General features: G+C 39.4%; 1 protein-coding gene across 1 annotated transcript in view; it reads left to right on the forward strand.

The window, feature by feature from the left end:
• Positions 1 to 27,618, forward strand: part of Lancl3 (LanC like family member 3) — a 144,460-nt gene that overhangs the window by 85,126 nt on the left and 31,716 nt on the right. Inside the window, exon 2 of the mRNA XM_060374415.1 lies at positions 25,621 to 25,744. Coding sequence (XP_060230398.1) covers positions 25,621 to 25,744 — 124 coding nt within the window. The remainder of the gene's footprint in view (positions 1 to 25,620; positions 25,745 to 27,618) is intronic.

Here is a 27,618-nt window from a genome sequence, read left to right on the forward strand (position 1 = left end):
GCATTTTGTTCTCAAGAGGTAAAAATACCTCCCCTGTAGAAGAAAACAAAAAGTAATAAACAATTTGCTCCATCTCTAGGCTACCTTTTCATATAGTGCTTCTGGCAGTGTGGCCTGAACTTACCTGTCAGAGTGGTATCTACAAATTGGTACTAATTATTTTTCTTTTTCAAAATAGAGCCTTACAAAAAAGCCTGAATTGTAAAGAGTTTTCAAGAAATGTGAATTGTTAATAATAAGCAGGTCCCCATTTCCTGTGAGTAATGAATACCTTTGTTTCTTCAATTCTAACATTCACAGTTTTAGAACATCTGGAAGTATTATGCAAAGCCTGTGACAGGCCTATTTAGAGGTGCTTACTAAGAGGAAATTATTCTGAGTCACCAGTTTGTTATGTTTTGTAGGTAGACTATAATTTCCCATAGAAAAAGTTAGCGTGGATGCAAAGCCAACATTTCCTGTTAGGAGGAGGTACCCCCTTGGGGGGACACATACATCCTTAAGGCTATCAAAAGGAAATGTTTTATGATTCTTTTTAAAAAAGGAAGTCATTTTTCATTGTCTAACTTTTATGGTGCTTCTTGACTGCGTTGGCAACATGCTGTGTATGTTTTGTTCTCTTTTTCTACTACTCTCCGCTGTTGATATTATGTTTTTGCATGTAAAGTATTTGGTAGGGCATTCAGTGAGCTCTAAATTTGCTGAAGCTTCCATACAGTGATGCAGAGAGTAATTTCATAGTAATATTGACTGTTGTGTCATGTGGATATTTATAGCACTGTTCAGTCATAGCCTAGTTGCCAATTTGAAAGTCAAAGGATGGTCAGAACAAGCCTCACTGACATCATCTGGGGACTTGTATGAGACATATAATTTTGGGCCACACACTGGTTCTGCTGGTCTGGATGCTGACCTTACACTAGCTTGCTAAGGACTGGCATACTCTTTACACTTTGCACAACCCTGATTTGGAGGAAGGGGAAAACGTGGCAATGACAACAGTGGGGCGTATGAGATAGCACTTGCTTACCAGACTCCACTGAAGTCAGGAGCACCTTACTTAGCATTCCACTAAAGCCTATGACTAATACCCGCTGGCTCAGAGGTAGTTTACCCATTACCTTTATAACACTGGGAAGTTATAACACACTGGAAATGTGGCCACAACCCTTGCCCTGAAATCAGAGGTTATGGTCCTTGTTGACTGGCGCACATTGGATTTGACTATGTAGACTCTGGCTTCCTGCACCTATCTGTCTACCCCTCCATTGATTTGACTGATATATCTGTCTTCCATAGTACACTGAACTTATTGGCTGGTCAACTTTGGCCTAAAGTCTGAAATTCTGAACCTTCTCAGTTGGAAAGTAGCTGAGCTTAAACAATAACACACTTTGCTGTTGAACCAGTGTGAAACAGAAAACAAAAAATAAACAACAACAACAAAAAGTCAACCCTGAGTCATTAGCAGTGAAATTGCAGAGCTTTAGGGTGTTCGTGATTTTTAAACTTTCAAGCAATAGAAAGTCATCAAATAGTAACTTAACTTCTAAAAGCAGAAGCACCAATATGAGTTAAATACTCTGTTGTGCTCAATATTATGTTCCACAAGAGCAGCATACCACTTCTGAGGTCTTCCTGCCCCACATTCATGAGCTGAATTTTATAATGAGGAACATTCAAATGAACAGACATCTTATTAAATAAATTGCTCACATTCTTTAAAAAATAAAATCAAGGGGACAAAAGAACTTGAGATTTCTTCCACATCAATGAAGTGTAAGGGGCCATGACAATTAAATGTCTCTTTTGAAGGAAATGACAATGTGTGGCCAATTCTGGACTGCCTCCCATATCAGAAAATGAAATAGCTTTAAGAGACATTATTGGGATTATCATAAAAATTTTAAGATGGTCTGTATTGATGTCATGCCCGTATTAAATTTTCCAGCTCTCATAATTATGCTGTAGCTAAGCAGGAAAATATCTGTGATTATATAATATATATACAAGTATTTCTAGAAAAGGGGGTATTATATCTACAATGTATACTCTATAATGCTTCTTTATGCCAAACAGATTTATAAAAGCAAGTGTGTCAAAATATTAATAAGCAATAAAAACTATGGGTAAGTAATAAATGGAAATTTTTCTGTATTGGGATAATGTATTAAAATGTATAAAACTAAGTCAGGTATAGTGGTGTACGCCTTTAATCCCAGCACTCAGGGAGGCAGAGATAGGAAGATCTCTGTGAGTTCAAGGCCAGCCTGGTCTACAAAGCGAGTCCAGGACGGCCAAGGCCTCACAGAGAAACCCTGTTTCTAAAAACACCAAAACCCAAAGAAGAATAAAATTAAAACAGAAGGGGAAATCAATAGCAGAATAGTAGGATGCCTCAGATAACTGTAGGAAAAGATGTAAGATGAGGACAATGTATGGAGATGGTGGGAGATGGAGGTGAGGGTTGATGCCATCGGAACAAACTCTTACCCAAACCAACCTCCTTGAGAGCAGCAGAAACCTAGAACCTTAGAACAGCTAAATGTGCTTTAAGGGCCTTCAGTGTAATTCAGGTGACAAAAGCAACTTGGAAGGGTTCATACATGGCTAATAAATACAGTTTCCAGCTACAGGCATTAAGACTTCATTTTATGCTGCCTTTTCAATTACTCCTCCCAAAGTCCAGTGGAATAGTCAGTTGGCAAATAATGACTATTTAATTGATGTCTGATATTTGTTCTTTTCTTTATATATTTTAAGAATATGAATTGAGCATCTTAGCCAGAGTCCTCCTTCTTGATTAATTTCTTTAGATGTACAGATTTTAGTATGTTTATCTTATAGTATATGTCTAATATTCACTTATGAGTGGGTATATACCCTGTGTGTCTTCCTGCTTCTGGGATACCTCACTCGGGATGATCTTTTCCAGTTCCCCAAATTTACCTGCGAATTTCATTATTTCCTTATTTTTTTTTATTGCTGAGTAATATTCCATTGTGTAGATGTACCACCTTGAGGGGGGAGCAGCCTGACCAGGCCACAGAGGAAGACAATGTAGCCACTCCTGATGAGACCTGATAGACTAGGATCAGAAGGAAGGGGAGGAGGACCTCCCTTATCAGTGGACTTGGAGAGGGGCATAGGTAGAGAAAGGGGTGGAAGGGAGGGATTGGGAGGGGAGGAGGGAGGAAGCTACATGGGGGATACAAAGTGAATTAACTGTAATTAATAAAAATAAAATTAAACAAAAGAATATGGATTGAAATAAGAACAAAATCAACATGAGAAGTAAACTGAAACATTGCTATATATTTGGTGAACAAATATCTAAATATCTCTCCATTATCACACCCACCATTTTCTTAAATACTTAAAGGTGTATTGAGTAAGTAAAAAATTTAAACATATAAAGACACTGGTTATTTTCTTTCAACACAATCTTATTGACCCTTTGGCTGAAAAGATCTAGCATATCTGACTGTGTGTGCTTGCCATGCATGAATTCTTGGGTTTGATACTCAGCAGCAGCAATACATAGCCAGGAATAATGGCAGACCCCTGTAATACTAGTGCTCAGAATGCAGAGGTAGGAGAATAAGAAATTCAAGGTCACCTTCCACTACACAATAAGTTTAAGTTAACTTGAGCTCCATCTTGAAAGAAAAGAATTCCCACAATCTTTATATACAAATGTCAGCTAGATTTGAATTTCTGTTTTTGCCATTTGAGTGGGTACCTTCTACCATTTTTTATGGCATTTTCTCACCTAGTAGAGTGCGGTGACTGTTACTTGAAAACTCACATTAATCTCAACCAATTTCTAGAAATACCCCTTATTATTTGGAGAGTCCTTGATTGCAGTTAATTTAGAAACTGTCTCATCAGACATAAAATGATGTTGAGAAGCCATTCCATTCCATAGGTTCATCTGTTAAAATTTTTATTATATATTTATTTATCTTTTGGGGAAGGGAGGGAGAGCACACATGTGCATGAGCCTACATGCACAGAATTGCCACAGTGCATTTGTGGAGGTCAAAGAATGACTTGCTAGAGTCAGTTCTCTCCTTCAATCATGCATGTCCTGGGGATTTTGATGAGGTCATCAGGTTGGCAGTATGCATCTTTATCCACTGAGCTATCTCTCTGCTTACCACCCACTCCTTTTAAAAGTAAAAACAGACTGTAGTTGGTTAGTTGGCAAATTAGAACAGTCTCCGTTTGTCACCTTTAGCTCTTTCATACAGGTCATATGTTGAAATAATAATTATTAGGTATTTCTGAAATAGCAGTATATTTAGAGAAACCTAAGCATCCTTAGTGCATGCTTCCTATAATCCTATGTTACTTTGGTAGAAAAGGTATTTGTATGACTGCTTAGTTAGGCTGGAAGCTGAGAAATAGGCCTCAACCAGTACCTGTTCTACAGCTTCTGAAATGCAATGCAAATCATAGTTGAAGCATCACAGGTCACAGAACATTAAAATCAGTAGATAGCAGCTTAGTGTACTGTGAGAAGCACTGAATTTTTAAAAAGAAGTAAATGTACCTTTCATCACTTGTTCAGATATGATCAGGAATAACTAACAAATTTCCTGATAATGGGGATTCCTAGAAATCACAGGCATATTTTTATCTGCCAGACCCACCCTCATTTTCCATTGCCTTACTGAAGGAACCTGAGTCTTTATTGGCATCATGATCATTGCCTGATTTTGTAATCCTTAACCTTCAAGGTGTATGGCCATTTTAAGGAAAACTCTAGTGTCATGCTAGTGAAACTATATGGATTATGCTGCCCTTCTCTATTTCTTTCTGCCTTGGATACAGTATCTAGTGTTGTAGCAGTCGTTTTGTGCTCATGGGTCCAAATGAAGGAAGAAAGAGGGAATTGCATCATCCTGGCTCTTACAGCACTAGTCATTAAATAATATCAGTAGTTGGTTGCTTTAGGCTTGTGTAAGAAAAATGATCTGTTATGTGATTGAGTCACTGAATGTTAGAGATTGTTTTCACTTTCTCTTTTTGTTTTTGTCCATTTTTGTGTTGCATGTGTGTGTGTCCAAGAGAGTGACCTTTTTTTACTTGTTTAAAATTGAGGTTCAATTTACATATAACGAAATACATAAAAATTTTAAATATGTAGCTCAATGACTTAACCACATAATTCATATATAGGTTATAGATAGCAAAATCCACAACATTTACTCATGAGGCAGAAATAGGCAGATCTCTGAGTTCGAGGCTACCCTAGTCTTAGAGTGAGTTTCAGGACAGCCACTGACTCTGTCTCAAAAAAAAAAAAAAAAAAAAACCAACAGAGCATTTCTACTAATCTAGAAAGGACTGTTATCCCAATAACTATAATCAATGCACTCCCTCCCTCACCACACACAAACAGATACAAAAAGGAAAGTAGTTTTCTGAGATCTATCACCATATTTGAATTTCGCCTATTCTTAAACTTTCTATGAATGGAACAAGACAGCAAATACTCTCTGAGTATGGCTTATTTTGCTTAACATGTATGTAGAAAATGCTTATATGGCTATGACATAATTTATTTTTCTGCTATCCTACTGATTGATAGTGAGGCTTCTAAATTTTAGTTGTTATGAATAAAGCTGCTTTGCACCATCCACATTTTTCTTGCTGGGAGTTGAGCTCAGACTCCTGGAAAGTGCTCTGCTACTATTAACATTCCTGTGTGGGTGAACTTAAGTACTTATTTACAGTGTACACCAATGTACTATAGTAGAAGCTGAATGATAAATACTGCATTAGATATAATATACACATGCAAATAGAGTTAAGCACATTCACATACCTAGGTAAATTTTGTCTTGGTTATTGCTTAGAATAAATTGGGAGAGCTAATTTGTAAGTACCTTTCGGTAACTGTTTTTCACTTTTAGCGTACCTGAACCTTTACCTATTCAGCATGAGATTCCTCTCTGCATTATCATGGAGTGGCATTCTTTTGCTTATTTAAAAGGTAGTAATCGATCAGAGTCAGTAATATATTTTGCAGGACAGCTAATGACTCACATTTATCCACAGGGTAGCTATCATTAAGCCTTTAATTAAGAGTCTAGTATGTGACTAAGTGTAAATCCCATCAAGCTATATGAACCACATAATACTAAACTATGTTCCTTGTTGCAACAACCTGTGTTATTTGCAGTAATAAATAGCACTCAATTTGCAGTGCAAAGCCCTAGGAATCAGGGTTTATGGCTCCAGTATCACAAGTGAAGTTTTGAAAGGTGTTTGATCTTACGATTACCCCCCAAAATAAAGTTTAATAAACTTGAGTTTATCCTTGTGGCTTTTGACTTTCAAAAGTTCCCATGTAATTATTCATTATAGCAGTTGGCCACATTTTTCCTATGTCCATATTTACAATTCTATTGTCTTAATTGAATGGGCACCAGTATCCTGGTGTATTTCTTTTCCTGTTAAAGTTTCAATGGACAGAATAAGACAAGACACACTATAAACTTAATGATACTTTTTTTTTTTTGGAAAAACAGCCCTGCTGTAACAATACTTCTTTATGAACACTAGCAAAATAAGAGAGATAAGGGGGATAGAATATGGAGGAGGATATGAGTTTATTTGGGCTATCCAGTAGGTCTCCATGGTAGCAAGGACTTTTCTTTTTTTATTTATTGTTCTCCTAGTGAGCCATACTAAGGCTCCATAAATGTTTACACAAGAAGGCTTTATCTAAGACAAGGGCTTTCAGATACTAACTTACAGAGTTATAAATCCTGCTTCACTTACTACTAGCTATACTTCCTAGCTGCTTGTTCTCACTTTACTGAGGACCAGATGCCTGCTTTAGTTTCCTTTACTCAATGCTTACCATTTGGAATTTCTCAAAGCCCAGTGGAAGGATTTCTTTTGGAGAAATTTCTTCCTTGGCTGTAGAGCAAGCGCCTCCTGAAATTTTCTATTCCCCTTTCCTCCTCTTAGGCATAAAATGAAAACTGAACCCAGCCTCAGAAATGTTTCTGTTCGTTCTGATGATAGGCTACCTGGCCAACCCTCCACTCATCAAGCAGTGGTGACAGCAGGTCCCTTTATCATATCTTCATTTTCAGGATACCTCAACTTTCGTTTTTCAGTATGTCATTAATATCGAAAATAATTCTATCTATATTTTAAAATCTAGCTTTCTTAAATATCCCTAAGATAAGCTTTTTTTTTTCCTTAAAAAAAATCAGGGAAAAAAAGGAATTAGAATCATTTTATTAGCTACTAAGCTAGAAAGATACCTTCAAGGAAAAACTTTTACATTAACTCACCTTCAAAGTATCCTTTCTATTTGTTCACTAAAACTTCATGATAAAACTTCTGAGCATGCCCAGTTGGGTTCCTGGTCACCATTTTTATGATGTAAGCTAAGATCTACACGTGTTCCTATCTACCTACCCTTTCAAACATGTCTTCTATGACCTTGAGATAAATATGCACAAAAATATGACTGCCACTTCTACTTCTTTAACTATTACCTTACACTAAGCATGCTCAAAAAAATACAACTCTTAACTGACTATGCTCAGGAGGGTGCCTGCCCTTGAAATGCTCTACTGTATGAGCTGTAGCCTCCTTGATGAATAAATCCTATACTTCCTTTGTACCAAAGGAATCACTTTAGAGATAACTCTCCTTACTTGCTGCAGGCAATGAATCTTTCTCCATTTAAAATGTTTTTTGCTGTGATTATTTGTCTTTGCACTTACCAAGATAAAAACCTGTTGCATTTGCGATTTCTTTTTCTTTTAAACTATTGGAAAATATAATGTCAATACAACAAAACTGCTTTGGACATGATCAAAAGGATGGTTTCTCTTTAATACCTACTTTGGTATTCTTATAACCAAGAAAAGACCAAAGAGAAGTTAATAGATCAGCCCTCTCATTTTACACATAAGGACAATAAAATCAGAAAGATTAAATTGTTGAGGATAAGAGAATGACTAACTCTGGGGTTCTGATTTCCAACCATAGCTATCTGTAAAAGTAACTTTTAAGCCAGGCACAGTGGCTCACACCTATAGTCCCAGCACACAGGGAGGCAGAGGCAGCTGGATCTCTGAGAGTTCAAGGCCACCCTGGTCTGCAAAGCAAGTTCAGGATATTCAAGGCTACACAGAGAAACCTTATCGTGAAAATAAAATAAATAAAAAAATAAAAAGTAACTTTTAGGCTCCTGAAATGACTGACCTCTCAGAGACTTACTGCCTCTGTCTGCTAACCTAGGCCTAGTCATGGAAGCTTCTAGCCTCTATACAACCTAATCTAAGCCTAGAATGTTTTCAGCCTCTGAGACTTACTGCTGAATAAACTCATCCTTTCTAGCTCTTTCTGAATTCTGGCTTCTCTCTGCATCTGACTGAATTTCTTGGCTTGGCCTCATACTAACTTTGGTAGTATGTTCTAATCTTCTGGCTCCTTTTCACTCTCTGGCTCGTTCTATCTTCACCTGTGCCTAGCTTGTTCTATCATCTGCCTCTCTGTCTGTATAACTTTCCTGGTAAAATCTGCCTCTGAATTGCACAAACTGAACTGCCAAAAACTCAACTCCCTGACTCAACCAAACCGACTGAACAGCACACAGACATCTGCATGCCTCTGTCTCCTGAGTGCTAGGGTTAAAGGTGTGTACCACCACACCTGGACCCTAAGCTTTTCTTTATCTGAAATTTGCTCTATGCCAGGCTGGCCTTGAACTCAGAGATCTGCTTGGCTCTGTCTCCTGGATTAAAGGTATGTTTGTATTCCATCTGGATAACACAGACTTAGAAGGATGTGATCTCTTGCTAGAGCAGCCATGTTCTGAATTAAAATTCTTCTATAGCTACCCTCTTCAATCATCCTCTCCTCTTATCAATTAGCTTTAGCTTTGCAAATGCAGAAGATACCATTCACGACCAAGCCAGCTCTGCATCACACTGCATACCTTATCCCTGAGGACACTCATTAAAATGTATTTTAAGGTACAAGGGGAAAGGAATAAATAAGCAGTTTCAAACTCTCTTCACTTTCCTTCCCCAATTTTCTTTTTCTTAATTTTTTAAATTTTTTTATTAATTACAGTTTATTCACTTTGTATCCAGCTATAGCCCCCTTCCTCATCCCCTCCCAATCCGGCCCTCCCTCCCTCAGCTCCTCCCATATTCACTTATTTTTGAAGGGCTCAGGTAGGGTATGGGTATGTACTTGCCAAAGCATGTGGCGGTCAGGGGACAAATTGGAAGAGTCAGTTCTCTCTTTCCAACATGTAGGGGTGTTGTAACCTGCTTAAATTTTATAGCCCCTCTATTGACACCTACTTTATTTTTTAGCATAACTATGGTTCCTCTGTTAAAACCTGCTGTAGCCTTTAGCATATCAGAAGCCATTTTGCCTCCAAGTTGCCATTGATTACGTCTCCGTGGTTTCATTTCTCAAAATTTGTATACTTTGTTTCCTGGACACTATAAAGTCCCCCAACTGCAGAACCAATCAAATTAAAGGTCGGTTATAAATGCTTTGTTTAGGGCTGGAGAGATGGCTCAAAGGATAAAAGCACTGACTGCTCTTTCAAAAGTCCTGAGTTCAATTCCCAGCAACCACATGGTGGCTCACAACCATCTATAATGAGATCTGGTGCCCTCTTCTGGCATCCAGGCATGCATGCAAACAGAACACTGTGAATATAATAAATAAATCTTAAGAAAAAAAAAAAAAAGAAATGCTTTGTCTAGCTAGCCAAAATGATGTAATGTTGCTTCCTACACCTGTGTACCTGATTGTGTTTTTGTTGCCTGGTTGTTACCTACTCGCAGTTTCCTATACCTTGTTACAGCTTTGTTACCTGGTCGCTACCTGATTACTGTTTTTTTTTTTTTTTTTTTTTTTTTTGTACTAAAAAAAACAAAACAAAACAAAACAAAATTTGTCTTTGGAGCAGACCAAGGTCATAGTCTGGCTCTTGAGTCCAGATTATGGCTCTGGCCAGTCAGTTCCCATTTAGCGTTCAATAAACATCTGACTACTTAGTTTGCTGTCTGAGTGGTCAGTGAGTGGCTATTCCTGAAGCTAACAGGTAGAATCAAACTCAGTTGTAAGGCTTGATGACAAGTGGTTCTATCTGCTGAGCTATCTCACTGGCCTGACTTAATTAATTAATATTAATTTTATACTTTACAACCTGATTGCAGTCCTTTTCTTTCTTCTTCTCCCAGCGCCACCCTCACACCCACACCATGGGTGAGGGGCTGACTTCTTTTTAATACTAATCTCATCAAAAACTCTCTTCCTTAACTCCAATTTTACACAGAATTTTCTGGGGAAAAATGCAAGTATCTTAAGGCTCTGCCTTTTGCTAATCAGTCTCACCATGAACTTGGACAAAAGCAACTAGCAATAATTAGAAAACTGCCAAATGAGAGTTTACTCTGCCAGATTATCCCATTGCTTTAAACTCAGATTCCTGCAGTGTCTTGGGATAGGGACAGATGTATGCAAGTTCTGTGTCAGAATATGGCGTGAGGTCTAGATAGATGGCTCAGTCTATGCAGCAATTACTGCACAAACACATGGACCTGAGTTCAATTTTAGTAAAAGCACTGTATCATGTACCCAGCAGATACTTGAAAAGACGGACCATGGTTTTAGATTATTGCAGTGCAGCTAATGGCAGCTAAGTCTCCAACTGAGTTTCCTAGTAATGGGAACAGAAGCTGTCTCTGATATGAACTCAGTGGCTGGCTCTTTGATCACCTCAGGGGGCAGCTTTGCCAGACCACAGAGAAAGACAATGCAGCCAGTTCTGATGGAACCTGATAGACTAGGGTCAGATGGAAGAGGAGGAGGACCTCCCTTATCAGTGGACTTGGGGAGGGGCATGGGAAGAGATGAGGGATGGAGGGCAGGATTGAGAGGGGTCTACAGCTGGGATACAATGTAAATAAATTATAATAAATAAAAAATAAAATTAAAAAGAGTAAAAAAAGAGTACTTCAGTGACATCTTCATTTAACAGTGGTTTACAGGGGGAGGGGCTAGTGCACAATGGTCAGCAGGCAGTGCACACACACACACACACACACAGGAAAAATACATAAAGAATCTCCTCCAATCTAATTTCCAATAAAACACTTGCTTCTTCCCGAAACCTTATGAGCATAACCTTCATTCCATAAGGACTCATCTCCTGAGCTCCTACCAGTTCCAAAGGCTTCTGAACAACCTGGTCTTGTTTGGTCACAGCAACAATCCTATTTCTCTGCTACCAATTTCTCACCCTCTCATTAGTGTGTTAAAACATCTGACAGAGCATTTTATAATGAGAAAAATATTTATTTTGACTCAGTATTTCAGTGTTTGATCTATGCAGGGACAGCTATCCTGCTACCAGAGTGGGGCAGAGGATCATGCCTGGGGAGGAGCATACAGAAAGCACAGAGACAGAGATGATGCAGCCCCTAAGGACAAGCCCTCCCCCTCCTCATGACCTACTTCTTCGAAGCTTCACTTCCCAATGTTTCCAGGGCTTCCAAAATAGCAACACCAGTCCTTTACTAAGCTTCTTTAAGGGATACTTCACATGTAAACCATAACAGATAAAAATGTGTAACCTGCCCACATCCAGACTATTACCATGTAGTAAATCTGGGTTGGGGATCCAGGTCTTGGTCTGACTCTGAACTCCACATTAATGTTTTTTTGTCTTTGCTTTGTTTGGAGTTTTGTTGAGTTTTGTTTATTTGTTTGTTTGTTTGTTTGTTTTTCTTTCCTTTTAAAAGAGAGGCTGTCGAGGAACAAAGGCTTACCTCTGTTGTACCTGATTCAAAAGACCCGAAAAGACTGCCAGGAGTAGAGTCCATTTCAAAACACATGAGAATCTTTTTATAAGCTCGAACTTGGACCAAAAACTGCATGGGTTGTTTCCTGGTTCTGGCTATTACAAATAAAGTCAGGTTGTGCCAGCACACACCTTTAATCCTAGCACTTGGAGGCAAAGATAGCCAGAACTCTGAGTCACAGAGATCTGTGTAGCAGCCAGTTCTACAGAGAGAAACCCTGTCTCAAAAACCAAAACAAAACAAACAAACAGGAACAACAACAAAGAAAATTTTTTCAAAATTTAGCCAGTGACTGCAATGTACAACTGTCTAAGGACTATCTTTTGTAGGAGTCTCACCATTACTTGAGGAGATAGGTGTGGTAAGTGTCTTGATGCCCTTTTGTTTCAGGCTCTGAATCATCATGTAGTGACATTGGATCCTGACTAGGTGACCAGTATCTCTGAGTCTTTAAAGTCAGCAGACCACAAAAATGAAGTCAAACCTATTTTTTTTTTTCTCTTTTCTGGCTTTCTATGTTTTGTTGGTTCTTGTTCCTTGGCATGAGAGAGAAATGAAAACAACAGTGAAAAGGTAGTGGACCAAATGTTTACAACTGGAATTCCTTGTTAAGTTCCTTTAACGAATGGAGAATGATATTGTTCTAGCAACCTGCCTCTCATTCTCAATTGCCAAGCAGAATAATAGTCAGGGAGCATCAGGGAAACCAGATGGAGGGAACTTGCTCATTCTGCACCAGCACACATGCTCCATTTGGAGACTAATTAAGAAAATAACAAACCTGGCTGCATTGGCTAAGAGAGCTCCCTACTGGGGTTTTTCAAATTTGGACATGTTTTTCCTGCATGCAGCATATTGATAGACAATGCCCCGCTATTGCTACCTCTTTCTGGGTAATATAATGATTGTATAACATTATGCTTGGCACACTCTCTTGCTTCCCTTACTGTTTTTCAAGCTTCCTACAGTTCCTTCATTCTAACTTTCTCACCTTTCCTAAGAGAAAGAAATCCTCTGCAATAAAACTAATCTCCCTTATCCATCATCCTTTGGCACTTCAGATGTGGTCCAGAGACAACAGCACGAGCCTCATCTCAGCATTATCTGGAGACTGTCAGAGATGGAGAACCCCAGCCTCTTTCTAGACCTAACAGATGGAGAATCCTCATTTTTTATCAAGATCTCCAAGTTGATTTTTGTATACATTGTTGTTCCAAGTTTCTATTTTCACACTACCTTATGTAAATATATACCCACTAAAGAGACTTCATGAAATGCCTGGCTTTTTAAAGTAATCCCAAGTGGACTACAACCCCAGAGACAACAAAAGTGCAAATCCAATCACATGTGAATATTACTCTTATAAAAAAGTCCCTAACATTTGAAATTAGCATTATTTATGTTTATAATTTTAAAAAAATTGAGAATGGGATGCTATTCTACTCTGCCCTGTTACCTCCTGGAAACACAAAACTGTCTTGTTCTCTGTCATGTAGAAATGCCATGTATTGTTATCTCTGTTTACTGGTACTATACCCTGGGACAAGAAATACCTTGTTGAAGCTGCCATGCACCTGAGTATCAGGAAGGAAGAGGGAGTATATATCCTAACTACTTGTAATAACCCTGGTGTTTTGTTTTGTTTTTTGGTGGTGAGGGTAGGCTATAGTGTCTCTTCTAAAGTTTGACACAAAAAGGTATAGGTAGGAGCCTAGCATGGGGTCACACACCTTTAATCTCTGCACCACAAGACAGCTCACAACTGTCTGTAACTCCAGCACTAGGTGATCCAATCCTGATTCTGACCTTTTTAGGCACTACATGCACATGGCACATCATAGACATATATTCAGGCCCACACTCATACACACAAAATTTTTAAAAATATTTAAACAGTTTTTAAAATATAAAAAGTATAACGTTAGGATTGTACAGCAAAGTTATAGGGCAGGTTCATAAATCAGGCCAAACGACTGGTTCCAAGTGTAAAGTTTTATTAAGGGAATGGGGTTGGGGGTCACAGAGGCTGTCTCCGGGCAGGGTAGAAGAGAGGAAAGGGGAGAGAGAGAAGAGAGAGGAGGTGGTGCGAGTTCTCTTATAAGGTGACCCAGAGCATGCACAGGTTGTTTCAGGTGGTCTGCAGGTGGTCCATAGGTGGCCTCACAGATGCCTGATATCCCATTTGTCAGGTCCCTTGGGGCTGGCCATCGAAGTGCCTGCTTATGGATCCCAACACTGACTTACACAATTTGAACATATAATATTATCAGGACCTCATCTAGTATAAGGGACTTTTATGTATTCACAGATTATATCTTACTTTAAACCTTGTGCTTCTCAATGTGAGCCTTAATGTCAGTTCATACCACCTGGTGATCTTGTTAAAATTCAGTTTCCGATATTGTGAATTTTGGCCTGGAGCCTGGGAATCTGCATTTCTAAAGGTTCTTAGATGGTGACAAGATCTGTGGTGTGTGGTCCACACTTTGAGGAGCAGATACATCTGAGATGTCAGATGTTTTAAAATGGAACTTTTGACAGCACTCAAGGACAGATCAAGACTGAAGTCTCTGATGTGTGTCTTAGATTCAGGCCTCACTATTTTGTATGGGAAGATTTAGACTGGTGGGCATTGGAATTGATATGTTTGTTACTTGGAGGATGGAGATGGGAGTGAAGAAAGTGTTGGCTTTATGTTCATGTTTTTCGAGTTAAGGTTGCTGTAGGGAGGAGACATAACACCCCTGAGGCTTTTTAAAGTAGCTCAAGCTGGGACTATGGATGAGAACATGTGCTGTGTGAAAACTTGGCAGGAATCCCTAAAGTGGATTTCCCTAAACTGTCAGGAAGTAAGAGCTGTGAGGACCAGCTACCTCTCTCTAAGTTTCTTTCCACATCACTGTTTCTGCTGGTGGGTCTGTGCCAGTCTCCTTTTGCTTTCACTTTGAGGCAGCTTACTCAGTTTTTTTCCCTAGTAGCTCCTGCGTGTTTAAATGGCTGAACATGTTTGTGGGCTCATCTCTGCAGCCTGACCTGCAGTCAGCATAGGCTGTGATTGCTGATAGCTCCACTGCTTTTAGAATATGCATTTCAAATTGTTGAGAAAAGTAATTTGATAGCACAGGATACCTTACCACCCTGATAAACCTAGGATTTCACTGCTGCTATCTGAAAATCCAATTACTGCTATAGGGGTGGTGGAGGCAGTGATATTTGATGCCCAGACAAAGAGATATAGCTAGCAAAGATTGCTATTTCATAGGGGCTGTGTGCCAGGACAGAGTCTGTGATGTGGGGCAAGAATCTCGAAGCTTAGTCCATTTTATTCATTTCCTTAATGAAGGTTGTCTCTGCATGCATGTGGTTCAGTCATAGCCTTCAGGCAGGACCCAGAAATATACCGTTTGTTTTATTGCTCTTTCATCTCTTCATAATCAGAGGCCAGCCTAATAAGAATATGTTACAGAGTGAGCGAAGTGAATCAGTTAACTAATGAAACTGTTTCAAGCAAACCACCAAAGACTTCCTCCTGCATTTTTTGAGATATCTTTATTTTAATTCAACATAGGGAAAAGAGGTTGAAAAAATCCTAATTAATCCAAAGTATCAACAGAGCATTAGGCCTTCAGTGTTAAGAATACAGGAGAAGGGATCAGGAGGATGATGGACAGGGAGCTCCTCCGAAGCTTTGGGTCATTTTCCATATCAGAAATGCTTCCTCATTCCAGGATATCTGAGTGTACCTTGAAGACATCTCCTCAAGGGATGTGCACATTCACCTTCCTGAGTGCTTAAAACAGAAAATGAGACATTTGAGAAAGCAGATGTATAGAGAAAATGAACACTTTCCTTACCCTTAAGACTCACCTCTTAACCCCACCCCAGCTTTTGTTCTGTACTGTTTGTTCAGGGGGAAAGAGGGGCACATTCTTTTTCAAAATTTCATCCCACAAAGACATTTAAAGAGAACTATTTTCAGTTTTTATTTGATGATCAGTAAACTCAAGGGTAGGGCTTGTCTGTTCCCAGAGATAAAGAACTGCACGCAGTTCTTACTCTCTATCCAGCTGAACAAGCGCTGCTGTTCTCTTTGTTTTTCACGGTGTTTTTGTGCGATAAGAAGAAACCGCCCAGACAGGATGCATGACCAGGCAAGGTTCTTGAAAGAGTAGTTTATAAATTTGTTCCCTATTTTGAATGATGAAAAGAATGGGGGAAGACAATCTTATTGCTTTTTTCTCTAGCTTCAAAACAAACAGGAGAATATGAATACATGCTCAACTGAAGAAAGACTAAGATGGGGTTTCAGTTCTGAATATGAAAAGCAAATAGGAGAAATTGTAGTAATTTACTTATTCAGGTGAGTGCATCTCTGAAAATTCAGTGCCCATTTTCTACCACAAAAAAAATAAATAAAATAAAATTTTCATGTGGACTCAGAATCAATACAGAACAGACAAGACCTGTAGCTAATCAAGAAGCAAGATATGTTCCTAGAAAAAAGATAGATAGAACCAGGATAGGATCCTGTTAGGTCCTAACCCTCCAAGGATTTTAGCAAGTTTCTAAAAGAGCATCAGAATAGAGGGGCTGGCTTGAGTTTAACGATGCAAAACTTTTTGTTTTGTTTTCAACACATTTCTTCCCTCTATTCCTCCTAGATCCCTACCTTCCCTCTCTGTCACATCTATTCCTCCTCTGCTTTCCTTCAGAAAGGAGCAGGCCTTCCAGGGAGATCACTAGATGCAATAAGCCTAGGCTGTCACTAGTCCCACAAGAATACCAAATTACATAACCATAACATGTATGCAGAGAACCTAGCACAGACCCATGAAGGCTCTATAATTGCCACTTCAGTCTCTGTGAGCTCTTATGAGCCCTGATTAGTTGATCTCCATGAGTTAGAGGCCAGCCTGGTATACAGAGCAAGTTTTAGGATAGCCAGGACTACACAGAGAAACCCTGTCTTGAAACATGCCTCCCCCACAAAGAAATATGATGCAAATTTTAAATAGGATTCAGTATAAAATCAGCTACTACAACTAAAGCACAGAGAATGTTTTCATATGGCAGATGAATTGGGCAGGTGTCACACCTTGAGAGTTGGAAAATTGAGAGTTGGAAAATCATTTGGGAGAAGTATGCTATAAAGCTAAAGGAAAGCCTGGTGTCTGAGTGGATGTGACAGTGACAATATGTAAGAAGATGGCAATTTATCAGAAGGAAGAAAAGAGAGATAGAATCAAGAGACAAAGACAGGCAGCTAAAAAAAAATGAACATTGAAGTAGAAAGTTATAATGTAATTGTTTCTAAGCAAGTGAAATGGAGGATAAAGTAAAATCTTAGGGAAGCTAAGCAGCACTTCATCATCCATGTTTCTTTCCATCTCTAGGCTCACGAGCTTTACTTGTTATGTTAGACTGTTGTCTACCTCTGATCTCCATCAACAGACAGTAAATTCCCTATGGGGTAAAATGTGTCCCATGCTTTTAAGAATTTCCTTATGATATCTTGTGAAGACCTTACTAGAATAGTAATGCAATAAATGTTAATTGGTAAATTAATAAAGAGACAGTTTCTTTTTATATTTTTAAATATATTATTAATATATTTATGCATATTATAAAATGGGGCATTAGTATACAGGCTAGGCAAATGTAGAACTCAAGATTCTCCATCTCCACCTCCCAAGGGCTTGAATTATAGGATGTGAGCCACACTCAGCAACCATCTCCTCTCTAATTAGAGATTTGAGGAACCTAGAAACTGCATTGTCTTTTACTTTCCTAATATTGGGTAAAACAGAGGAAATGTAAGGCTTCTATGATCAGTGTTTTATTTAAAAAAAATAATTGGCTGGTTTAATGACAGATGTAGATAAAGAAATAAGATGTGTATTGTTAGTATTTAGGCAGCCTGCTTTTGGGTTGCCTAGCAACCTATGATGTCATCATGTGCTGTCTACCAGGTGTTGCACCTGGCATGCATGGTTAAGTTGCTCCATGAAAGGACCAACCCTCTACTTTGTCTCTCTCTTGCCTTCTTTCTCTTGCTCTCCCTTCCTCTCTCCTATTCTTTCCTTCTCTCTCGCAGGGAGCTTCTTCCCCCACCATGTCTTTCTCTCCTTCTTCTCTCTCTCTCTCTCTCTCTCTCTCTCTCTCTCTCTCTCTCCTACCCTGCCTAGAGATGGTCTCTGTGACCCCCTCCCCCTTCCCTTAATAAAATATCCCATGTGGGACCAGTACCATGGCATGATATATGAACCTACCGTATAACTCTGCTGCACAATCCTAATATTGGTGCATTGGCCAAATAGCCACTTTCAGTGGCCACCCCATGTGGTGGTTGCTTTCGGCTCCAGCACCAACACCGGAGGAGCTGCTGGAAACCTATTTCATTTCAAATCTGCCTGTGACCCCTTTTTGGCAAACAGATCCCTACCTATTACATGCAACACCAGCTGGATTGGTGAGTTCCTCTCGTTGGTCAGCATAAACCCTCTCTTGGTCAAGGAAGATGGACCTTTGAGAGATGGGCAACTTCCTGGTACCTTTTAGGACAGAGGAACCCCCAGCCATGGCCTTCACTGGCCACAGATAACCCTTTTTGCTCACCTCCTTTTAGGGCTTCTTTTTCCCTTGGGTGGGAATTTTGCCAGCATCATTCCCCCAATCCTTCTCCCTCGTCTACAAAATCCTAGTGCTATGTAAACTCTGTCTGCTAACAGCAGATGTGCTCTTGGTCTCTGGCCACCACTGACGAGCTTTTAGACCAGATAGTACCATACTAGTTTACTGAGCCAAACCTTGCCTTTGGGACACCTCTGGCAGGTCACTGACTCCCACCCTCCCAATGGGAACTGGCCCATTCTTCTGTTCGTCCAGCATCCCCACTGGGATGCCTTCTAGAAGATTTAAAAACCCTACACATGAGTTAAAGGCCTCTAAGCTCATAAGCCTCTGTAATAAAACTTGGCCTACATATTCCTTAGATAATGGTTCAAATTGGCTGATTAACAGCACATTAAATCCCAATATTTTCTGGCTCTCTTTAACTACTGTTAGCGATCTGGTAAATGGAAGGAAATATCTTACATTCAAATATTCTCTCTCCTCTACTCTAATCCTTCTCTCTTTTCTTCCTGTTCTTCCACCCAACTTCTAGCCATAAAGTTCTCTACCTTTGACCCTGGTTCTGCCATGACACCTTGGCTGCACATGATTAGCCACCATGTTCATTTTGGGATAAGGAGGGTGGAGCCACAACTTCACTGCCAACTCCACTAAGGGAAAGCACATAGTGTCACTGCCATCTTAACTTAGGGTAATCAAGGTCAGTCACATGATTGGGTGTCATCTTGGTTATATATATATATATATATATCACAACAAAACAAACAAACAAACAAAAAAGGTTTCCCCTGCTGCCAGCTGCGTTTACTATTTGTTTCTGTCCCTCTGTTTTCAGAGCTGCAAAACTGCAGTATCTTATAAGCCCTAAAAGGACCACAGTCACCTTCCTTCCTGTACTCTGAAACTGCCTATCTGCCCCTATCCTTTTCCCGCAGATGAGATTCCCTCTATGAGAACTCAGCCTTACTTCTGATAAAGACCTTGTACCAGGCACTGAGGTTCTTAGCAGGGCTAAGCCCATGACCCTCCATGCTATTTGGTTGACCACTAGCCCCATGGTCCAGTTCCATTTCCCCTTTCTCATTCGCAAGAACAGCTTTCTCATATTCTCTACTCTTTGGGAAACTTCTGGCTTCTACATCTACATTTGCCCTACTCAAATGTCTAATATCCAGTAACACTAAGAGAGATCCGTGAAGTAAAAAGAAATTCCCTATTTCTCTTTTCTCAAAGTCCTGGATGTTTCTCTCTGCCTCTTATCCCACTAAATAAATGTACTCTGTGGATTCTTTTTATATTCTCAAAAAAAAATTTAAGATTAAACTGTATGCCTAGTAAGAATGCACAGTTAGTAAATGTGTAAAATGTGTAATTTCTGTTCAAATATAGCACCATAAATTAGTATTCATACTTCTCATGTGATTTTTCTTTACTGACCCCAACTTGCCTTTTCATTAAAAACTTGATATTAAAATTTTAAAAAAAGATTAAACTGTAAACCTTAAGGCAACCACGTGGTATGAACAATTTTAATAATAATTAATTCTCTGTTTATTTTTATCTCCTTTTAGACTAAAACAGCAGGAAGTCTCATTTTAAAATGGTATAATTTTTATAAAAATTCAAAGTTATATTTTACAATATATATGATTCAAACCTGGTTCAAAATAATTTTTATATAACGTTAAACTTTCAAGGTTATAAAGGTCTATTCAAATTAAGCTAATTTAAAATGTATGTCTAACTGCTTATGTCTTTATCAATTCCTAAATTAAAAAATGCTGTTTCTCCTGCCATGAGTTGCCTATGATCCAGATTCACCAGTAGGCTTTCTGGCTAATAGGTTTGCTAAAATAAATTCAAATGTAATTTAAAATTGCTTCATATTCCTTCTGATCTTAGTTTATCAGATCTCATCAGGAGTGGCTGCATTGTCATCTTCTGTGGCCTGGTAAGGCTACTCCCCCGTCAGGGGGAGGTGATCAAAGATCAGAAGGAAGGAGAGGAGGACCTCCCCTATCAGTGTACTTGGGGAGGGGCATGCGTGAAGAAGGGGGAGGGAGGGTGGGACCGGGAGGGGAGGAGGGAGGGGCTTATTGGGGGATACAAAGTGAATAAAGTGTAATTAAAAGAAATAAAAAATAGCATGCTAAAAATATTGCTTTATATTGTTCTCCTATATTGTTGGTTTTAAAACTCATAATTCAGGAGTTTCTACATACACGTTTTTACCAATACTCTAAATTAAGATCTACATTTAGAGCATTTATTTGTTTATGTTAAAACTTGGTCATTGTGCTATATCTTCACTATCAAAATGTTAAAATATGCTTGCTCTTGTTTTCTAAAAATGGTAATATTATTAATCTATAGTATAGCCTTTTAAAAACTATGAACTTTTTATATACTAAATCATACAGGAAACTGTCATGCTTTTACTTTAGTGGACTACCTTTAAGGCTCCAACAGAACAGGGATGAAACCTAAAGTCTAAATATTTATTGGTTAACAAATGCAAATTAGTAGTTCATTCATCTTATAGATGATCAAGTTCTTTAACATGTTCTAAAATATATTTATAGTACTACAGATGCAGACATGGCCTCACTGCCATCTTTAATTAACAGCTCATAATTGTCCCTGAATCACCATACAGGAGTTGGTAAAAACAATAAGAGAGGAGTCTTCCTGATAGGCTCATGTACAGCAAAAACTATGCTCCAGACCTCGGCTGCTGTTCTGAGGCTGTTGACATTCCTACACAGAAAACGAGGTGTGCAATGTCCCGTCCCACCGGGGTATAGCCAAAAGTCAACTCCACCAGGTTTCAAATGAAGCCAAAGGGGACCCTGGTCCTATGGCTCTCTCAACAAGCCTTGACTGCCTGCTGGCAGACTGGTTTCTGGAAGTCAAAATGCTTCCGTGCAGGCTTGTCCTCTGTGCCCTACCATGGAGGCTCAAACAGCACAAGAGCTACAGACACTTCCAGCCTTCAAACTCCTTGGCCTGGTGGAGGACAAATGGTTCCTAGATTCAGCGACCTCCACCACCCTCGCTCAACCCAGGGTAACATTGCAGGTCTGTTTTAACCTCACACTCAGGTCCCCTGGACATATTTCCAACTTCTATCTTGGGAGACTGCAGATGCCTTCTCAGTCCTCTTCATATGCAGGAAACCAGGCCTTATGCCTGAGTCCTAGAGTTGCTACTGTCAGGCCTAGACACAATATGCCTTGTTGTCAGACTCAAGAAACAGGCCTCAAATGTAACCTTTTACCATCGCTTTAGCTCAAGGACAATAAATGTTCATAGCAGTCTCACCTATGTCTAATAGTAAATAACTAGATACAAAGGCTTAAGGAAAATGTTGTTTAAGGGTCTAAGAAAATGTTTTAATGTTGGTAAATGAAAGTTGTAAAGGTTGCAAGGTGTAAGGTGCTTTAAGGTATCCTAAATAGGTAAAAAATATATATGCCAATTTTTCCTCCTATTGGTATGCTACTCTTATATTGACTGTCCAGAGCTTTGACCTTTATAATAAAGCTCTGATTTATTAATCTAACTCTAATACAAAACATTCCACTATACCACCCACTATGGTTCCAAGCTCACGATTTTAAATCTCCTTTGGTTTGTCTTTTAAGTATAAACTTAAAAATTGTTTCTCATTGTACTAGACTTATGTACATCCAGTCTTCTGGATAGAGAGGAACCTCCCATCCATAATGTGTAATCATACTGAAATTTAAGATCAAGTGAGCTTTTGTCTCTTCTACATTACAAAAGGCTTCTGCCTTTTCAGAGCTCACCTTAAAGAATGTTTACGCTGTTAAAACAAATGTGAATGTTTACTGCCTTTTTCCATAATGTATTTGTCACTGCAAATTACAGTTGTGATGCTAACATGTCTAAAGATTTATCTCCTTTTAAAACCTAAAAGGAATTCTTATAAGCTGCAGGAAATCCACCTGATCCACCTCTCAGGTCAATTGGGCTACTGCCTGTCTCAGAGGGTGGGATTCCTCCCCTTCCCTGGTCTTGGGACTTCCCTTTCCTGGATACTCAATACTATATTCCTACATCTAACACCAGCTGATTGGTGGTGAGTCTTCTCTTCTGGTTGGCATCAATTCCTTACCAACTGCTGTATTCCTACAACTAACACAAGCCAATTGGTGAGTCTTCACTTCTGGTTGGTGCAAATGCTTCCTACCACTTTGCCAAACTACATCTAAACCCTTCATCTAGGACCTTCTTCTCCCTTGAGTAATATTTTCCCTCCACTGGCATAGCTTCTTTCCCCCCCCCCCCTCATGCTCTCTATGAAATTCTAGCTAGGTAAGCTCTGTCTGGTACAGGCAATTGTGCCCTTAGTCTCTGGCCAACACTGATGAGCTGTTGGAAAAGATTGTACCAATCTACTGAGTCAAACCTTGCTCTTAGGAAGCCTTGAAAGGTCACTGACTCCTACCTGCCCAATGGGAATAGTCCATTCATCCATTCCTCCATATTCTCCTTTGGGATGTCTTTGGAGAATTTCAGATTTCTACACTTAGTGCCTACTTTAAGGGCCTCTAAGCATATCTGTAACCAAACTTGGCCTCAATTTCCTTAGATGATAGATCCAAAGCAAAGCTTTTTTAATTACTGCCAATGATTGGGTAAATGGAGGTTCCCTCAGGTATATGGAGATTTCCATGTTCAAGTCTCTTCTTCAGTCTCTGTTTTCTCTCCCAAAAGCTTTAAATGTACACCTAAAGGAATTTTCTCCATGGCCTACTTAACTTTGTCTTCTGCTTCCATATATGTTCCAGTATCCTGCCAGACCCAGGTGTTTCCTATATTCATGACAGTACCAAATTAGCTAACCACAGGTGTTCCAGTCTGACCTCACAGACTTCCATCAAGCTGGACCTGTACTTTCCCTCCCAGTCATGGATGTTCTCCTAGAGCCCAGACAGCATCAAAACAGCCGGTTCTTCCTGGACTTGGCCAACATTTCAGACTTTTAACCTCCCTACAGTGCCCCCAGTGTCAGCAGGAAATAGCCAGGAGAGAATCTCTGCCCGTTATTCACTTATTATTAACAAAAGGCTGAAATGGTGTGCTTCAGACCCAGGACAAGTAGCTTCAGGTTCTCCCAGCATTCCTCAGTCCCAACCTGCTGCCTTGCATGACTGGCAACTCTCTACTGGCAACCCTCTACCTAAACTTTCCAAGGCAAGGGCTTTCCCTCCTCCACTTGACCATGTGATCTGGACATTTTGTAGCATAATATCTCTCTCTCTCTCTCTCTCTCTCTCTCTCTCTCTCTCTCTCTCTCTCTCTCTCTTACCTCCTTGCATGGGAACCAAGAAATGCTTCCAATGAACCTTCATTTATATACTTGCCTTACATGAGAAGGAGCCCAAGCTCCTTATTTTATAATTATAGAAAAAAGGGAGGAATGTTAGTATTTAGGCATCCTGCTTCTGGGTTGCCTAGCAACCTGTGATGCCATCAGGTGTAGCACCTGGCAGGCATGGTTAAGTTGCTCCATAAAAGGGCCAACTTTGTCTCTCTCTCTCTCTTGTTCTCTTGTCCTCTTACTCTCTCACTCTGTTGCTCTCCCCTCTCTCTGACGGGGAGCCTACTCCTCTTCCCTTATCATATCTCACTCTCTACTTCTCCCTCTCTCTTCATTTCCATCCAATAAACGTCTTTCATATAAAATCTGTGTACATCATTATTTCATTTGTCTTAACATATATGCCGTAAGAGAGAGCCCAAAATTTGGTGAACTTTTTCCTGATGGTAGACTCATTAAATCAGGGTAGACTGTAGATAACTTTTTTCCAGGCTACCCTAAGCAGTACTTTTATTCACATTTGCCTTTAGGAAGCTTGGTGTCCCCAGAGCAAATGTTGTGTCTGTCATGTTCATTGTCTTAGGACCAGCACCTACAGTAAGCTTCGATGGAATGGAGCTTAGAAATTCTCATGAAAAGAAAGGAAAGAGAGAGGATAAAGGTGAAGAAAGGAGGGCTCTGTATTTTATACTTCACATAGAACTTATTCAGCTGTTACCAAGTCCCCTCTTCCCCGAACCTCAATTTCTGTGTTAGGCACCAAGTATCCAAAATGATGAAAGGTCACAATCTTTGCTCTCAAGGGACTGAGAGTAGTGAGATACAGATCTAAGACAGCATGAGGTTGAGTATTTCATCACAGCAGAAAGCTTGGTGGTAGAGGCAACAAACAGAAGGAAGCATCCAGTTGGCCCCTGGAGGGAAGGCAGGACACAGAACACAGAACACAGAAAACAGAACACAGAACACAGTGCAAACCAGAGGAAACTTAAACTCCCTGGTGCTTTGGAGGCTTGTGAACATTTGAATCTTCCTTCATCACCCTAAAACTGATTATAGAGATTGAACTAAATGTGGAAGACTACAAGTCCTTCCATTTCAGCCTTTCTCTATTCAGAGTCTTTTTGGTGTTTAAGTGATATTTGTCTTGGCACAACTGAACTTTGTTTTCATTCTGGGACTGCAAGTGGCTGCTCTGCATTGTCATGCAGTAGCTTGTTGTGTAGACGTGGCTTTAGAAGCACAGCTTAACTGTTTCAAAGTAAAGACTACAGGAGAAGTAGTCTTTCTTCTTAAGTATGGTTAAGTATGGTCCCTTAGCATCACTATTTGTTCTTTCCTGAGAGAATTCCTATTCTGGTGACAAAGATTAATGACAGAACATCTGTATGGTGGTCTTTGCATTTTATAACAACCTATAACAGAAAAAGTGTCTGTTTTAAGTGTTCAGAAGAGGGTAGATAAAGTTGAATTAAAAGAAGAACCAGTGGCAAAACATAAAGGTCTTTTTGTTCCTTCTGGTTTTCTGAGACAGAGTTTCTCTGTCTTGGAACTGACTCTGTAGACCAGGCTGGCCTCAGACTCACAGCTATTCACTTGTCTCTGCCTCCTAAGCGCTGGGATTAAAGGCGTGTGCACTACCAGCAGCTGGCAACATAAAGTAATTTACATATAGGAAAGGATGCTGATAATATGTTGCTGGACTTTTAATGTCTGAGGGGGCAGAGATAGAGGCCCTGTTTTGACTTTGGCTTCATTATTTCTTTCTTTATTCAGGTACTAACCCCAGCACAAATTAAATCAATATGTCAGGCAATTCTGGACTCGGGGAAGCAGTATGCATTGAAGAAGAGGAAACCATTCCCCCTGATGTATTCCTACTATGGAACCGAATACTTGGGTGAGTGGCAGACTCCTAGAGGCTGGAGAGAGTCTCTAATGGTAACACTAAGTAAAGAAGGAGTGCTTACAGTTTTGCTATAGATCATCATTATTTATGAACAAACAATACTTTGCAACATTTGAAAACCAAAATTGAGATATAATTTAATATCTTTTTATAGTCAGATATGAATGACAGAAAGGTAAGTGTTTTAAAATTCATGTTCATTAAAGACTAAAATCTTTATTATCACCTGTTTATTTCTTTGAGATGAGATAGAAGTCTCAATGCATTGCCTAGGATATTATATATCATGCATCAACCTCCCGAGGAACTGGGACTATGGGCATGTATCGCCATATATGGCTTAACTTTGTTGAGATATGTTGAACAATTGTCACACTGATTCTAGGTCATGGCTTTAAATAGGGGAATAAGATTAATTCACTAAGTTTTTGGTAATAACATATTCATAACAGGCAACTGAACTGATTTTGACTCTGATGTTAAGCTCTGACTCATGTAAAGAAAAACGATGAGTTCCTCTCAGTTTGAGTCCTTAAATTCCTGAGCAAGATTGGTAAGGCACTTGGTAAGCCACAATTAAACCATGTTTCTTTCCTCTAGGTTCTGTCTAGTGTAGTTTTTCCACACAAAACAACCTCTTACCTTGAAAAGATTATTTATGTTCCTTTTTCCTAGAATGTTTCATGTCCCACAAGCCCTTATCTACTTGTAACACCCAGACTTCAACTCCGTGAAACCTTAAGACATGTACTAAGAGACTTTCTGTGTTTTAGGGAAAAGGTTGTTGGAGCCTATCTGGAGAATCATTGACATGTTTCAGGTATTTTTCCCTGAAGCAAATAGGGTGACATCATGGCATTGTGCTCACACTGTTAATGGAGCCCTCACTATACAATATTATAATTTGTGACTCACTGGTTCAACTGCCCTGTCAGGTTTTGTGTACATTCATGATGGGGATTCATTCATTTAGGTTTGTGATCCCTGGACCTTTGCCACAGAGCTCACATTTAATGAGCTTACCCAAATGAGTGGAAGAATGACTCATGAACAACATTAATGAGAGCTTTCTTAAAGAAGTTTCACATTCTTTTGTAAGTCTTTGTAGGATCAGACCCTGACAGGATTTGAATACAAGAATTTATTTGAAATGGGATGCTAGAAAGCATTGAGAGGAAGGTAGAGAAATGAGACAAGAAAGAGGAAGAATTTAACTTACTGTGAAATAGTGAGCACTTCTTAATAACAGAGGCTCTGTGTTAGAATTTTGAATCACATTTGCAAGATGCCTAATATAAAAACTTAAGGGTGTAAAGATATATATATATATATATTTAATTTTTGGTTTCAGAAGGTTCATTCTTGTCTCATAATAGGGAAGAACATCATGGTGGCAGAGGCTATTACTCTCATGGAAGATAAGAATTGTGGCGGGAAGGGCCTGAAGACCCTCAGAGATATACACCAAGTGACCTATTTCCTCCAGATAGGCGCCACATTCTAAAGTTTCTTCAATCTCCCAAAATAGCACCACTCACTGGAGAATAAGCATTCATTGTATAATCTGATGGGAAATATTTCATATTCAAACTAGAGCAGACTCAGTCTTATTGAGGACTCTTAGTGGCTCTATGGAACATGCCTCAGAACTGTCTTACCCAAGGCTGAGGAAATTTGGCCATTTATCTATACTTTCCCTGCTTCACTGGCTGCTTTTCTAAGGGTGTTAACTCTGCCTTGACTCAGTGTAGTTGTTGAACATATTCTTGTGGCCAGAGACAAACTCAGGCAAAAACAAAACAACCCAGATAATTAAGGTAGGAAGTATGGAGTGCAAAGTGTGTCAGAATACTACCAGTGTCTTT

The sequence above is a fragment of the Meriones unguiculatus genome, chromosome X (genome assembly GCF_030254825.1).
Source record: "Meriones unguiculatus strain TT.TT164.6M chromosome X, Bangor_MerUng_6.1, whole genome shotgun sequence".
NCBI classification, from domain to species: domain Eukaryota; kingdom Metazoa; phylum Chordata; class Mammalia; order Rodentia; family Muridae; genus Meriones; species Meriones unguiculatus.